Source organism: Petromyzon marinus, chromosome 29 (assembly GCF_048934315.1).
Source record: "Petromyzon marinus isolate PM22_M1 ecotype Great Lakes invasive population chromosome 29, UKy_Petmar_22M1.pri1.0, whole genome shotgun sequence".
Classification (NCBI taxonomy): domain Eukaryota; kingdom Metazoa; phylum Chordata; class Hyperoartia; order Petromyzontiformes; family Petromyzontidae; genus Petromyzon; species Petromyzon marinus.
In genome coordinates this window covers 4,172,777-4,187,938 of record NC_133695.1, presented here as the reverse complement: position 1 = coordinate 4,187,938, position 15,162 = coordinate 4,172,777, and the positions used below count along the sequence as shown (strand labels likewise).

At 47.4% G+C, this 15,162-nt stretch overlaps 1 protein-coding gene across 2 annotated transcripts in view; it reads right to left on the bottom strand.

Annotated features, from left to right (window-relative positions):
- Positions 1-15,162, bottom strand: part of PPP4R4 (protein phosphatase 4 regulatory subunit 4) — a 60,415-nt gene that overhangs the window by 38,845 nt on the left and 6,408 nt on the right. For both annotated transcript variants that reach the window (XM_032962920.2, XM_032962918.2), the window contains one exon: positions 13,331-13,404. In XM_032962920.2, the coding sequence (XP_032818811.1) occupies positions 13,331-13,404 (74 nt within the window). The remainder of the gene's footprint in view (positions 1-13,330; positions 13,405-15,162) is intronic.

Sequence of the window (15,162 nt, the reverse complement as noted above, 5' to 3'; positions counted from 1 at the left end):
TGTATTGTTTGTTGAACTTCTTTCGCACCGTACGTAGCCAACCGTGCTAATCGGAGGTGCAGGGGAGCGCAACAAACTGAACACAAAAAGCAGTTCTAAAGAAATTCGTTTTCAAACTAGATGATTTAAAAGTTGCATAGCTCCAATGGCTTCCTAAAATCGGAAGGAAGAGCGTTCCAGACGGCCGCAGAAGCGCATCTGAACGCACGCGATGCAGTGACCATCTTTGTTCGATGGCCAGCCAAACGCCGCTACGAGGATGACCACAGTTTGCGTGATGGTTTATGCTCCTTGACAAGATCAGCAAGGTATTGTGGTTCATTTGTGGCAAGCACTTTGTGTGTAATGGGTGCGACCTTACAATTTGCATCGTTGCGATAAATATATTACTTTTACTTGCACCGTTTCATCACATTGTTTTCACTCCATTGGGTGAGTGCAAAAACAACTCCACGCACTGTCAATGGCCCTTTTGTGCACTTATATATAGAGCCACCCTCTGAACCTTAATCACCTGGAATGCCTCCGAAGCCTGGATTATCGTGCTTGGATGAATGCTGAGCAGGTTGCTTTCGACTGCTGAGGGGCTATGCTGTGGGTGCAAAGTGGGGGGGGGGGGGTCAGTGCAACAAACCCCATTGTTGTGTTGTGATTCGCTCCCACGGGAGTGCTCCCCACCCTCGACGGAGCCAACCCCGACCAGTGCGGTGAAGTTGCGGTCACATGACCTGCACAATCCGCAGGGCGTGGGGGGGTTCCCTCATCCAGCAGTGGATTGAGAAAGAAGGACGTGCAGGGTACCAATAACGGTACTAAGTGATAGTGATATCACCGCGGCGCCCGTGCCAGGCCAGGTGCACTTTGAGGCCACGTGAAGTGTCGAAGGCCCGCTGAGGTCACGGGAGAGACCTAGGTGCAATGGGTTGACTGACTGAAATGAGTGGCAGATGCACCAGCTGTGCCCCCTACTGTGCCAACTTGCCATATTTTATCCACCTGGCGCTCCACTTGTTGGTGTGAGCATCGCTCCTCTGCCATCCGTTGTTGTTGGAGGGTGACTGCCTCTAACTGACCAGTAGTGTCCTTCACGAGCCTCCTCCATAGAGGCCGATCTTGACACTGCTGGTACCAGTCTTTGGCAAGTCCACTCAGCTCTGCATCCTTTTGCCACGAACAAAATGAAGCAGGCGATCACTCTCTCTCTATTTGCAGAACTACAAAAGGCTTAAAATAAAAAAACACCAATCTTCTTCACAGCCCAAATAACGGACTGCCGGTCCGAATTATTAAAGCAGCACCCAATCACCGCCACCCTTTCCCCAGCGAGCATCAGCCGCTCCATCGCCTCAACGCACCGTTAAATGTCACAGAGCGAGGGGGAGCGCTTAATGAAGAAAGACACGATCTTCGATTGTTTGGTCCGGGGGAGGGGGGGGGCGGTGTGTATGTGTGGGGGGGGGGGGTGCTGGAGTTGCCCCCCCCCCCCACTGCCAAATCACAAAACGCGACGCGCGCGCGGAAATCGTGGTGGCAACGGCAAGGACGGCCTTTATTTCGCGTGCCCTTGGGCGATTTGCTGCGGTGGGCGCCACTGCTGCCAGCCACCGGGGTACGGTTTTAAGGCGACGATTTTGGCGCAGAGCTGGTCCATGTTGAAATGGTGCATTTGGGTGAACTCCGTCAAATCGCTGGGAGAACGAACCGGGCTGTTCTTTTTTGTTCGTATTACGCATTAGTTGAAGTGTTGCTTCTTTACTTGTTTGGGGCCGTGGGGAGGGGGGGGGGGTAGAGGCACCACCCCCACCTTATTCCACACTCTGGTGGGTGATTTGGTTCCCCCTGCTCCCCCCCCGCAACTTGGCCGTGACCACATGACAAAGAGACTAAACACACGCGTCAAAAGACTAAGTATCTTTTCAGTTTTGTTGCCAGAAAAAAAGGGGAAAAACCCTATTATTATACTTTGGTACTGGTAAAGGAGGTCTAATGATGTAGATGCTTACCCCGAGCCCGCATTACTCTGATAGTGCATTGTCTTTGAGCTGTGTACGCCTTTTGGCGTCCTCTGGTCTAGCACCAATTGAGACGAGACTCAAAAGAAAGCCGTCCCTTGGTGTGGACCAATCAGTTTCAATGACAATGCATCGTATATTATCAGAGCGTGTTTTATTGCATTTTGACCACAAGTATTGTGGTTAATGCAGACATGATTCCTTGTAAAAAGGTTTCAGTTTTGTTGCCAGAAAAAGGGGGTAAAACCCTACTATTATACTAAGTATCTTGTTTAATAATAATAGGGTTTTTCCCCTTTTTTCTGGCAACAAAACTGAAACCTTCTTTTTCACTAGGATACATGTCTGCATTAACCACAATACTTGCAGCCAACATGCAAACAAAAAAACACACTCTGATAATATATGATGCATTTTCCTTGAAACTGATTGGTCCACACCAGAGACAGCTTTCTTTAGAGCCTAGTCTCAAGTGGTGCCAAAAGGCGTCATCTGAAAATCATCGGCCACTGCCGGCCACGGCTGATTTACCAACCGAAGCCCCCACCCCCACCGACCCCGCAGCTCTCCCAGGGTTTTTAGGAGCCCCTAACGTTGCCACGGAGATGTCTGGGAGCTGTCTGGACCGTCTGTTATCAGCCGAGTTTAGCGGCGTGAATGATGAAGGCGGCGACGCGACGCACCTCCCGTAAATTTCACGACCCCCCCCCAACCCGGCTTCCCCTTGCGCTGCACGCGCGCTGGCGTGAATTGCTCAAACGATTTCTCCGTGAGGTTATATATGTAACAAAAAAAAGTGGCCGTCGATGACTTACGATAATTTCCCCTTTTGCTTTTTGACAATCTTGTAAATTGCCCGGGGTATCTCGTGTTTCAAAGGAGACACCCGAGACTCTGAGACCCAAAGTGAGTCACGTCGTTCGTTTAATAACAACAATAATAGTGCCAATTACTCACCTAGGCAAGCCTAACAAATACTATATAGAGGAGACAAAGATCCCCCATACTCTAGGGCCAAGTGCTGTTAGCGAGAACCTATGAAGGCCGGCATGGCACACGAAGCGGTGGTGGGCCAGCACCACAGCCTGCCACCTTTGTCTCCCCAGTGACGATGTTTACACACCACACCAGGTAGTTATTTGAGGCTGAGTCGACCTCTGGGAGTCCCAGAACTGGTTCAGATAATCGTCAATGGTGTTGGCCGTGAGTGGGAATCCAACCCGGGACGCCAGGTGTATAGTGCGGCGCGCTAGCCGCCACACTAACGCTCCCCACAAGATACCTACTAGAATCACCCAGGAATGTCTGTCCTTAACGCTCGTGACGTCACTCTACATCGACAAGCCCCTCTCATTAATAATCATGAGCAAGTGACGTCACTCCACATCGAACAGTCCCCCTCATTAATAATCATGAGCAGGTGACGTAACTCCACATAGAACAGCCCCCCTCATTAATAATCATTAACAGGTGACGTCCTCCAAATAGACACCCCCCCCCCCAATTCATATTAATTAGCGGGTGACGTCACTCCACATGGGGGCAAGGCGCCTCCTTCCCTCTCCTCGGCGTCAACTCACAACCCTCACGACAAAGGCAGAACCCTCACGTCACGTGATCTCCGTAACGCTATTGAGACATCAAAGTAAAAAGGACGTAATGATGAACAAGGGATTAAAACCTTTAAATGAAATAGGTCTGTGTCACCGCGGCCTTACAAATTGCACACGCATTGATGCAATGAATATATCACGTCGCAGTCAGCTTTTCGCTTGCAAATTTCAGATTTACTGCAATACACCCGTCCTTGCACGGGCAAAAGGCTAGGAGAGGAGAATGTAGATACATACGTGCACATGTGCGTACATTCGTGTAAGTGCACAAGTAACGTGTATGTATCATCTAATAAAATTCACAGTTGTAGAGTGTCTACAATCAATGCGATTGCCATAGTTTACAAAACGATGACAGAATGCGATTATGTAGTTGACAGGGCTTGCTACAAGGATTAAGGAATGAGTGACAGCGATTGAGGGGTACTTTGGGATCACAAAAGGGTAGGGGAAGGATGGGAAGGAGTGGAGGGGCGAGGGGAGGGAAGAGAATGGGAGATGGAGAAGAGGTGAGAGTTGAAGAGAGGAACGGAAGGAGGTTAATGAGCGGGACTGCTCAATTTACAGGGGAAGTGTTGAATCTATTGGCAGTGTTGAGTCTATGAGCAGTGTTGGGTCTTTGGGTAGTGGTGAGTATATGGGCAGTGTTGAGTCTATGGGCAGTGTTGAGTCTATGGTTAATGTTGAGTCTATGGGTAATGTTGAGTATATGAGCAGTGTTGGGTCTTTGGGCAGTGTTGAGTATCTGGGCAGTGTTGAGTCTATAGGCAGCGTTGAGTCTATGAGCAGTGTTAAATCGATTGGCAGTGTTGAGTCTATGAGCAGTGTTGGGTCTTTGGGCAGTGTTGAGTATCTGGGCAATGTTGAGTCTATTGGCAGTGTTGGGTCTTTGGGTAGTGTTGAGTCCATGGGCAGTGTTGAGTCTATGGGCAGTGTTGAGTCTATGGGCAGTGTTGAGTCTATGGGCAGTGTTGAGTCTATGGGCAGTGTTGAGTCTATGGGTAGTGTTGAGTCTATATAGGCAGTGTTGAGTCTATGGGCAGTGTTGAGTCTATGGGCACTGTTGAGTGTGTGGACAGTGCTGAGTCTTTGGGCAGTGTTGAGTCTATGGCAGTGTTGAGTATATGGGTAGTGTTGAGTGTATGGCAGTGTTGAGTCTATAGGTAGTGTTGAGTCTATGGGTAGTGTTGAGTCTATGAGCAGTATTGAGTCTTTAGGCAGTGTTGAGTATCTGGGCAATGTTGAGTCTATGAGCAGTGTTAAGTCTATTGGCAGTATTTTTTTTTAAGTAGATACACCCCTTCGTCCCATCATCTCTACTATCAACTCCCCCACCTATAAACTGACTCGTTTTCTGTCTGAAATCCTGCGGCCTTTCACTGGAAAAACCACCTCTGCGGTACAAAATTCTACTCACCTGGTATCGACAATCAAGGGTATTTCCCTGTCCCCAGACAACCTGCTTGTCAGTTTTGATGTAGTTTCCTTATTCACCAAAGTTCCTGTACCTGACACCATCGCAATCATTGAAGACTTGGTTCATCAAGGACTAAACACTGAGGTACCCCCCCCCTGGTGAGACACTGCTTAACCAATACATACTTCACTTGGAATGGAACTTTCTACAAACAAACTGAGGGCACCCCAATGGGCTCCCCCCTATCTCCGGTTATAGCCAACATTTTCATGGAGAAATTTGAGACTGACGCCATCCAGACTGCCACTCTGCGCCCAACCTTATGGAAGAGGTACGTGGATGACACTTTTGTCATCTGGCCACATGGCCGGCCTGCTCTAGACCAATTCTTCGACCACATCAATTCCATACACCCAGCCATCAGATTTACCATGGAAGTCGAAAAAGATGGCAAGCTACCTTTTTTGGATGTCCTAATAAAAAAGAGACCTGATGGTTCAATGAGCCACTCTGTCTACAGGAAAGCTACCCATACGGATGCTTATCTGAAACCGGATTCCCACCACCATCCATCACAGAAGAATTCTCTCATCAAGACTCTGCACCATAGAGCCCAATGCATATCCGACCAGGAACACATAGGCCGTGAACTCAAGCACGTACACCAAGCTCTTAAGGCTAATGGTTACTCCGACTATACAATCCGCAAAGCTATCACTCAAACCATGAAGAAGGACCCTCTTGAGGAGCCTTTCAAAACCATCACTTTACCCTACATTGTGGAGATCACAAAAAAGATCTCCAAAATTTTGAATAAACACAAGATCCAGGTCCGTTTCAACACATTACATAAAATCCGTGATCTGGTTCCGTCTGTAAAATATGTGATTCCGGACATACAGTACCCTGGTGTCTACAAACTAAGTTGCCTCTGTGGTAGTAGTTACATTGGAGAAACCAAACGACATGTCTCGGACCGCATTCGTGAACACAAAGCAGACCTTAAACACGGTAGAACCAACACCTCGGGCTGTGGCAGATCACTGTTATAATTCAGTAGGCTCACATGACATTGACTTCTCCAAGACAGAGGTTCTTTGTAAGCCATCTGGCTACCATGAGAGATTCGTTCATGAGGCTATCCACATATACAAACACCGAGACAATTTCAACCGAGAAGATGGATTCTGGCTTAGCAATCATTGGAAGGATTTGATCAACCATTTCGGGTCTTAATTGATTGTTCACGCTTACGGTGGCTTTCAGACAGCATACATTAATTTTTCGTCTCCCCCCTCCTCTTTTCCGAACATAGATGGCCTCGTCCTTCTAAACAAACTGTCAAATCGCTATCCGTGGTGCTAACGTTTAATAATAAATCAATACAAACCACCACTTTTTTCAAATGTTTCTTGCCGTTGGTTTTCACATCTGATTATGACCGTTTGCTTTATGGTCGAAACGTCGTGAGAATTTTTATTGTTTTATATATTTTATTATTTTATTGTTTCCCGTCAACGTGACTTTACCGAAAGAACCAAGAATATCTATTGGCAGTGTTGAGTCTATGAGCAGTGTTGGGTCTTTGGGTAGTGGTGAGTATATGGGCAGTGTTGAGTCTATGGGCAGTGTTGAGTCTATGGGCAGTGTTGAGTCTTTGGGCAGTGCTGAGTCTATGGGCAGTGTTGATTCTTTGGGCAGTGTTGAGTCTATGGGTAGTGTTGAGTCTATGGGCAGTGTTGAGTCTTTGGGCAGTGTTGAGTCTATGGGTAGTGTTGAGTCTATGAGCAGTGTTGAGTCTTTGGGCAGTGTTAAGTCTTTGGGTAGTGTTGAGTCTATGAGCAGTAATAATAAGGGTTTTTCCCTTTTTTCTGGCAACAAAACTGAAACCTTTTTACAAGGATTCATGTCTGCATTAACCACAATACCTGCAGTCAAAATGTAAACAAAAAACATACTATGATAATATATGCATTGTCCTTGAAACTGATTGGTCCACACCAAGGGACGGCTTTCTTTTGAGCCTCGACCCAATTGGTGCTCGACCAGATGACGCCAAAAGGCGTACAGCTCAAAGACAATGCACTATCAAAGTAATGAGGGCTCGGGGTGAGCATCTACATGATGATGTCATTGGCATCATTTTCAGGAATTGTAAACAATCAATTCTCACATTATCGAGCCGGTGTTATTTCATTATATATTTGCCCAGGAAACCCAGCCTGGGTAGTACCGTCGCCCGCACCCCCCCCTACCCCCACCGTGTGAGTGAGTGAGGTCCATTAAGAGATATTTGCCGTTTCACGGTGCCCCTATCTCGCATGCACAGGCCGTGCCGCCGCCAAATGCTCGACAGTTTGCTTTGGCCCGCGATTCCGTGTCAATACGTGGCGATGTTTGCTCGGAGCTGCTACCTTTTTGTGTGTGTGTGTGGGGGGGGGCGTTATGGATGGAGAAAGCCGGGCTGGGGGAAGGGGGAGAGTAACAAAGGGAGTGATGGTGGTGGATGATTGCGTTTTCAGCTATCATTTTTGGCAAGCTCGCTTTTGAAAAAGAAGCTAATAGCTCAGTGGGCATTACCTGGTAAAAAAAACCCAGCTTATTTTGTTAAAGTGATTCGCTTACCTTTGCTATATTTCGCACTCCTATCGTGTTTGTTGTATTGTTTGTTGTAACCTTCTGACCCCGCACCCCTTCTGGACATCTGTGTGAAAAAGGAGCTTTACAGCTCATCGGATTCCTCCAGTATGAACACTCCAGTACAGGCGGGGTGGGTTATTGCTCGTATGGGAGCCGGCGAGGCGAGGGGAGCGAATCGAGACCGCTCGTGGCGTTTGGGTGTCGTAGTGTTTCGGACCGTTCAATGCTTGTCCACGTTGATGCGTTTCTATTTTTGTTGTTGTTCTTTAGATATATTTTTTTAAATATTGCAACTCAACGCGAGCCCGGTACAGAGCACCGGATCACACAATGAAGTGGGGGGGGGGGGGGAGCAAAAATTCCGGTGCCGCAAAGATCAATAAAGGAGGGAGATTTGGGGCTCGCTGTCCCACCCAGATGGGAACCACGAACGAGGGCATGGAAGTTCACATTGGGTGGAGGAAATGGGTAAGGGGGAAAGATAACATCGTGGGGAAAGAGAGGGACAGGCAAGGCACGTTGATGTGTTAATTAATGTCGGTGGGTTCGCTGCTATACAATCTCATCGCCACGTGTCCCCCCTCCCCACGTCGTAATGTACGTGTATACACGCCTTCTGCAAATCCGTTGCTGGATGAGGGCCTCCCAATGCCCAGCAGATCGTTCTGGGGGTTACTTGACCGTAACACCGTCACCGCTGGTCAGTGCCGGTTTGGGGAAGGCAGCGAGCATTAAGGTGCAGTGCAGCAATGGACTTTGCTGCACTACCCACCGTTTGACCACCATGTAGCCCCACACTGTAGCCTAGAGAAACCTGTCCATGCGTGGTCGTCGTCCATTTTCGAGCGCAACCCTGCTTAGTCTGCGAGATCTGACCTCACAGCTGTCAACCCTACAACCACACCACCCCCAGTCACCACCAACACCGCTGCGCACAAGGCCCTATCAGAGGTATCCCTGCAAAACCGAGGACCCACCTCTGATATTATGGTCGGGGCGTTTAGGCCAATGTAAAGGCGGCTTAAGTTGACTACGCGCCTTCAAATCGCACACGATGACACTACTGTGTTGGCCAAACTCGGATGATGATGATAGTGGGGAGGGGGGGGGTAAATAGTGGCTGAGCCGTCTTGTTTGACCCAACACGGAGCCTTGTTGCGAGCCCCAGAGGAATCTCAAGTGGCCCCTTGTAGCGCGACTTTAATTACAGAATGCATATCTGTGGCTTAGTGCTGCGGTCCCATCCATTATTCACAACGGTGGCTGTTGCTCGCTGAGTGTGGAGCCCGCTCGGGGGGCACGGCTCAAGAGTCGGCGGCCGCTCCACGGGGACTTTGCGGTCGTGCCACTGCGGTGGCTCCTCCCAAGGCTTTATCGGATTCGTGCCGCGTTTGTGTGTGCGGCGCGATGTCCGACGTTTCGCTAAACGTGCTGCCAGCTTCTTCAGTAACTGACTTGAGCCGCTCACTTTCCCATTTACCATTTTCCCCGGATTATAATATGCAGCCCCCCCGCCCCCACCATGTAGTTATGTATTTCAAAGCGAAAGTTGGAGGAGCGTTACATCATCCGGTGGGGGTGCGTCTGTGCGTTTGACTAGCATTGAATAACTTCATTTTACTTTTATGACCATGTCGATCAGATGTAACTTGCAAACGAGCCCGTGTAAAGGCGCCCAGTTCTTACCTGGTAAAACACAACTCTCTTGACACTGGGGCGCAAGTTTCGGGAGTGCGTCTTACTTTCCAGAGCGTCTTACTATCCGGAGAATCCGATGTGCGCCGTGCAGCATTTGCCGGCTGCTGCTGGTGGTGTTGCCGGCTGAGCTCTCTTGTCACAGCTGTGTGCAAGCACGATTACCCAGTCCGTTGAAGGCGATAACGGCTGAAGCGACTGCGCCTTCAAGTGTGCTGTTTTTAGTCGCTGCTCGAGATGTGGTGTAAGGCATAGGCCTAAGTATACACGCGCATCAGATAAATACGCTTCTCTGTTTACACTTGCAGGTGTTTATAGGAATTCGAGTATTTTATCGCTTAACCAAAAAATATATATGAAACGAGAAATGGAAAGTTCCGCGCGTTAACAAAAAATTCTGCTCATTTCCGTCGGTCGTGATGATTCTCTAAGGCCGTCACGTGCTGGACAAAGTTGGGTTTCACCATCGCAAGGGATTATATCAGTGAGCCCCGTGTCCATCCAGCCACGCGCTGCCAATGAACTACTGGACATCTGTGAAAACTCCTGGACATCTGTAAAAAATAACTTCATAGCTCATCGGATTCCTCCAGTATAAAGATTCTGATTCTGGAACATCCGAAGTGTGTGGGTGATGATGCTCAAAGCAGACAAGCGGTGCACCAACCTGATCCAGCCCTTACTGCAGTAGCGGGCTTGACAGAAGCACTGTGAATATACAAATTACTGCAACGACCCAAACCCTTGAATAATATGTGTTTCTATGTGCATCCTTGCCAAACATTAGGATACCAGGAATAGGTAACTTCATATTCCAATGTAAAAATTGTTGCTTTGGAACATACCTATAATTATATTGAAACTAAAACTAAACAGTGACCTAAAGCTTTCATGACTGCAGCAATTCATATTCTTTAGGTCTTTCGGTAAAGTTACGTAGATCGGTAAAAAGATCCATTTTTTTTTTTTTTAAATTTGAACCTATCTACGTGACTTTACCGAAAGACCCAAAGAATATTGAACTAAATAATTGTTTATTTTACCAGGTAAGGCCCACTGACCTATATAGCTCTTTTTCAGAAGTGACCTGGCCACAAATAATATCTCAACAAAAGATGGATACTAGATTTGAAGCTTTCGTGACTGCAAGGATTCATACTCTTTGGTTTTTTCGGTAAAGTCACGTAGGTAAACTTGACACAGATATTCTGCTGTGACTGTTCCACCTGAAGACGGAAGCTTGTGTTGCCTCCGAAACGTCGTGATTTAATTTAGTTTTCTTTTATTTTATTTTACCTACGTGACTTTACCGAAAAAAAACAGAGTATAAAAGATGGCTTATCAAGTGGAAATTTATAGCAGCCAAATACTCTAAATGCATGTTTCTGAATGTGGAGGGATAAACCGTAGGAACCCAGGGAAAAATCCACACGACCACGGGGAGAACACGCAAACTCCAAATATATCAGGCGAGGTATTTAAAAATCTCGTCACCGTGGCACACATGGTATAAAGTGCAGTGTCCACCTCTTTTTGTCCACTCCATCCCTGGCATGTCTATGCATGTCCTATGAAGGACCATTGCCTGCCATGTCACCTATTATATATACAAATTCTCCCCTTTTAGGGACACAACACAGTGTTATTGACACACGCGTTTAGTTGTTTTGTTTTTTTACTGTTAATTTGGGCCTGTGCACTGCAAAGCAGCAGTGGCATCGCCACCGAAATAATCTGTTTGCTGCCTCAAATCAGTCCGCTTGGCAGGCACAGGTGCGTGCACTACTACAATTGAGTGCACGCGTGCGTGAGCACGAGTCACGCGTGGCACGTACAGTGAGTGAGTGTGAGTGTACCGGGGTGCTCGCGCGTGTGTGGTGTTGGAGGGGTGGGGGAAACGTGACCGCATCACCAGGGAAACGCCACGAGACGCCGCAGTCACGTGCAGAGTGGCGGACGGGGGGGGGCATAGGCTGAGGGTTGGACGTGTGCACACACACAAACACGTGTCTGTGTGATAGAGTGTTTGTGGTGAGCGGTAGTGTTAGTAGCTAGCGCCCTGCGCTAGGAACCTGGCAACACAGGTTCCATTCCCAGCTCACGGTCAACGCCAGTGACGATTATCTGAACCGGTCCTGGGCTGCCCTTAGGTCGACTCAGCCTCAAATGAGTACCTGGTGCGATGTGTTAAACATCGCCACTAGGGAGACAAAGGCGGCCGGGCGTGGTGTTGGCCACCTACCCCCTCGTGTGCCGTGCCGGTCTTTATAGGTGATCGCAAACAGCACTTGCCCCTACAGTCTGTTAAGGCTATACGGGGGATCTTTGCCTTTGAGGGTATGGTTGAGCAGTGGTAGTGAAGAAATCACAAAGGGTAGGTGGCTGGTGAAGCGTTGGAGGGGGCGGTAGTCAATGGTGGGAATTGGCGGTGCCAATAGGGGTTTTAACAATGCTATAACACCTTGTTAATAAATAATAAAAATGAAAACAAATTACAACCTCTTCGTAATTCCACGACTGGATGTAGGCCTCGACTATAGTGGTTGTTTGGCCATACTTCACCATGCAGGTTGGCGAAAGGGGACATCACAGGACTGATGTACCAACATCACTCGCTGCTGGCACAAGCTGTGGCTGGGTTAATGTGGCATGCAAACCACTGCAACACCTCCCCACCACAACACATTGGTTATAATAAACATACACAATACTTATGAGCTAAGTTCAAGACCTGCCCAGAGTTGGCTCAACCATATCATCATCAACAAGTTAATCATTATTATAATATGGTCAGGGCGCAATTTCAGCCATATCCATCTGGGTCAGCAACTTGGAAAATATTTCTGCACCCGACACGCCACATTGAGTATCCCTCTCCCTATGGCTGTGGCGACTTGTCGTGCGCTACCTACTCCAGTCCATCAGCGTCTGAGAAAAAAGTTCGTGAGAAATGAAGAACTGATCTTGATGATGATCATCATCATCATCATCAACGCTCTGGGGTGTGTAAATTAAGCACCAGCTGGTGAGGCTGCTGCACCACTTGATGGGGAAATTAACAGTAGTGGCTGTGTTGCTAAAATTCTCCTCAACATGGCACTGTGGAATTTCCACTGCTGCCTATAAGTGAAGATGGTCAGTGACGGCAGCTTATTTTGAGCACGAGCATGCAATAATTTGGCGTTCACGTTTGTTTGATGTCCAAGTGGTGGTCTCAGTTTTAGCCAAACTACAATCACCAACAATGAATTGTTACTTCACTGGAGTGCTTGACAAAATGAGCTTATACTGTTCCACTCGGATGAATGCATCTTGTGTACGCAACCCTTCGTAAGGGAATTGCTTTCACTGCATTGCCAAAAGTGTCATTATCCTGCGCGGTAATTTAGTCATTCTTCTGCAAAGTAATTTTATAAGCATGTAATGATTAATTTTGCAAGCTACATAGCACAACCGTGAAAATATACATAGTCGTGATGATCTCTTTGCTCGCAATGCATGCATCAGCTCGTACCTCTAAGAATCGATTATAATCTATGATTTCTGCAAATGATATATGAATGCCTTTAAGCTAATCAAACGAACAACATGAAACATATCCGATGTAATATAAAAAAAGCGACTTCGTTCAAACTATATTTTTAAAATGGAGTTGATTGGTGACCCTGAATCATGACAATTCCTCAAATTACCTGGGGAGTGAATCATTGCATTCTTATAACATGCTCTTGTTAGCTTCGGAGTGGCAGTGGCATGGGCACTGGTGCAAGAAATGAAAGTGGTGGTGGAGGGAGTGCCATGTTCATCATTCCCCCCTCCTCAGCCTGGCGCCTGGGCCCCCTCTGGCGTGTGGGCCCCGGTGCAGCTGCACCGCCTGTACACCCACTCGATAGCTACGCCACTGTCGAGGCTCGAGTCCTTTTATTGACAGGTTCCTGCATGTAAGTTCCCACCTCAGCAGATGCACCGCACGTTCGATGTCACTCAGTCCTTCGTCCACGGTCAGCCGTTCAATCTCTTCGGGCGTCTGTGTGGGTGGGTGGGGGGGGGGCACAAAGGGAAGGGCGCACGATGAGTGGATTGCTTGGCAGTTCATGCATTAATTAAGACGTGCTGCACTCGTGGGCAAAGTGCGCACAGAAGCGTGGAAAGGTGCACGCCTGGAATTACGCTGGGAGAAGGGAATAAAGGTGGGGGAAACACACACGTGGGTTAGAGGACATCCCAGAAGTTGAGACGTCATATTTACCGTGAAAGAAAATTGAGCCTAAGCAGGATGCATCGCTGCAAAGGATGAAGGTCTGCGGTTGAAACTAACGACAGGGTGGCAGCAAAAGGAAGGGGGAGAACACGCCTGAGGGGCCGTCCAACGTGGAGATGAAGCGATAAAATCAGATGGCGTGCCGGAGCTAGATGGATTATTGCATCGCGAGACCGTGAGAGATATCGACGGTTTCAGGAGGCCTTCATCCAGCAGTGGAAAGATGTCTGATGATGATGATAACGATGATGATGAAACTCATGTGCACTGGGAAAGGGTTAGGGGGTTAGTGCTGGGCATCAATCAAATCTGTAATCGATCGCTCCACGAAAACCCATGGGGATGTTACAATATTTAGTCTGTAAAGAAGCCACGGTGTGTAAGTCATGGATAGGTAACTTAATATCGTGGCTTTGTGGGACAGACACAAGCTCTGTCTGTGAGCAGCCAATCTTTTTATCTTTTGCTGGCTTCCCGACCCTTTCTGGCTTCCGTGCCACACAAAAAATTCGACTCACCAGCCGACACTGCCCTTGCCATTTAACTCATTGACTCAATTCACATGGTTACTTTATAAGCAGCCCTTCAGCCTGGATAGCACTTGGATAGGGCAACCACCGTGCATGATGACAGGTTGCTTTCGGCTGCTGTGAGACTACCTGGTGGGCAGCAGAGAGTAATGCAGCAAAATCCATTGTTGTACTGTTCTTCTGTGCTCCCTGCCTTCAACGATCTGCCCTGACCAGCGTGGCGAAGTGTGGTCATACAACTCGTACGACCCGCAATGGCATGGGCAGGACCTCGGCCAATGGTAGATTTTCAACGATTTGCACTGTTACTCGCATCTACAGATCCACCCGGTTACTTGGCAGGGTTCCTCTGTTTGGAAAGTTTAAGCGGAATAGTTGTTGTTCAACTCGTGTTTCTGCCTGACCCGAGTTAATTTCACTCCGTGTTTGCATTGTGCTATTGTGTTTGTTCTGCCACGTGCGTGCGGGTCGTCTGGGTTTGATGTATTTGGCATACTTTGGTGAAAGTCGTTTGCCTGTATTGGATTGTTGGAATATATTTCTGTTGATCTGCCTCGGCTTGCGAGTCAGATATCTAATTGCGATTTTTCTGACAGATATTGCGATTTGATTTGCGATTACATTTTTTAAAGTCAAGCTGCAGTTCAATATTCACTCTGTAACAGATTTAAAACATGTGATGGAGCATTACCACGTAATACCATCAAAATATGAACTGCTCTATATATTCTAATGCAAGAATGAGAACTTTAAAGATATGAATTTGTTCCAACATGTATTTATTAAAACATTTTAATTAAATAGAACAATGAAACATGGAACAATTGTTAAGTTAAATTAATTAAGTTATAATAATAAAAAAATATGAACTGCTCTATATATTCTAATGCAAGAATGAGAACTTTAAAGATATGAATTTGTTCCAACATGTATTTATTCAAACATTTTTATTAAATAGAACAATCAAACATGGGACAATTGTTAAGTTAAATCA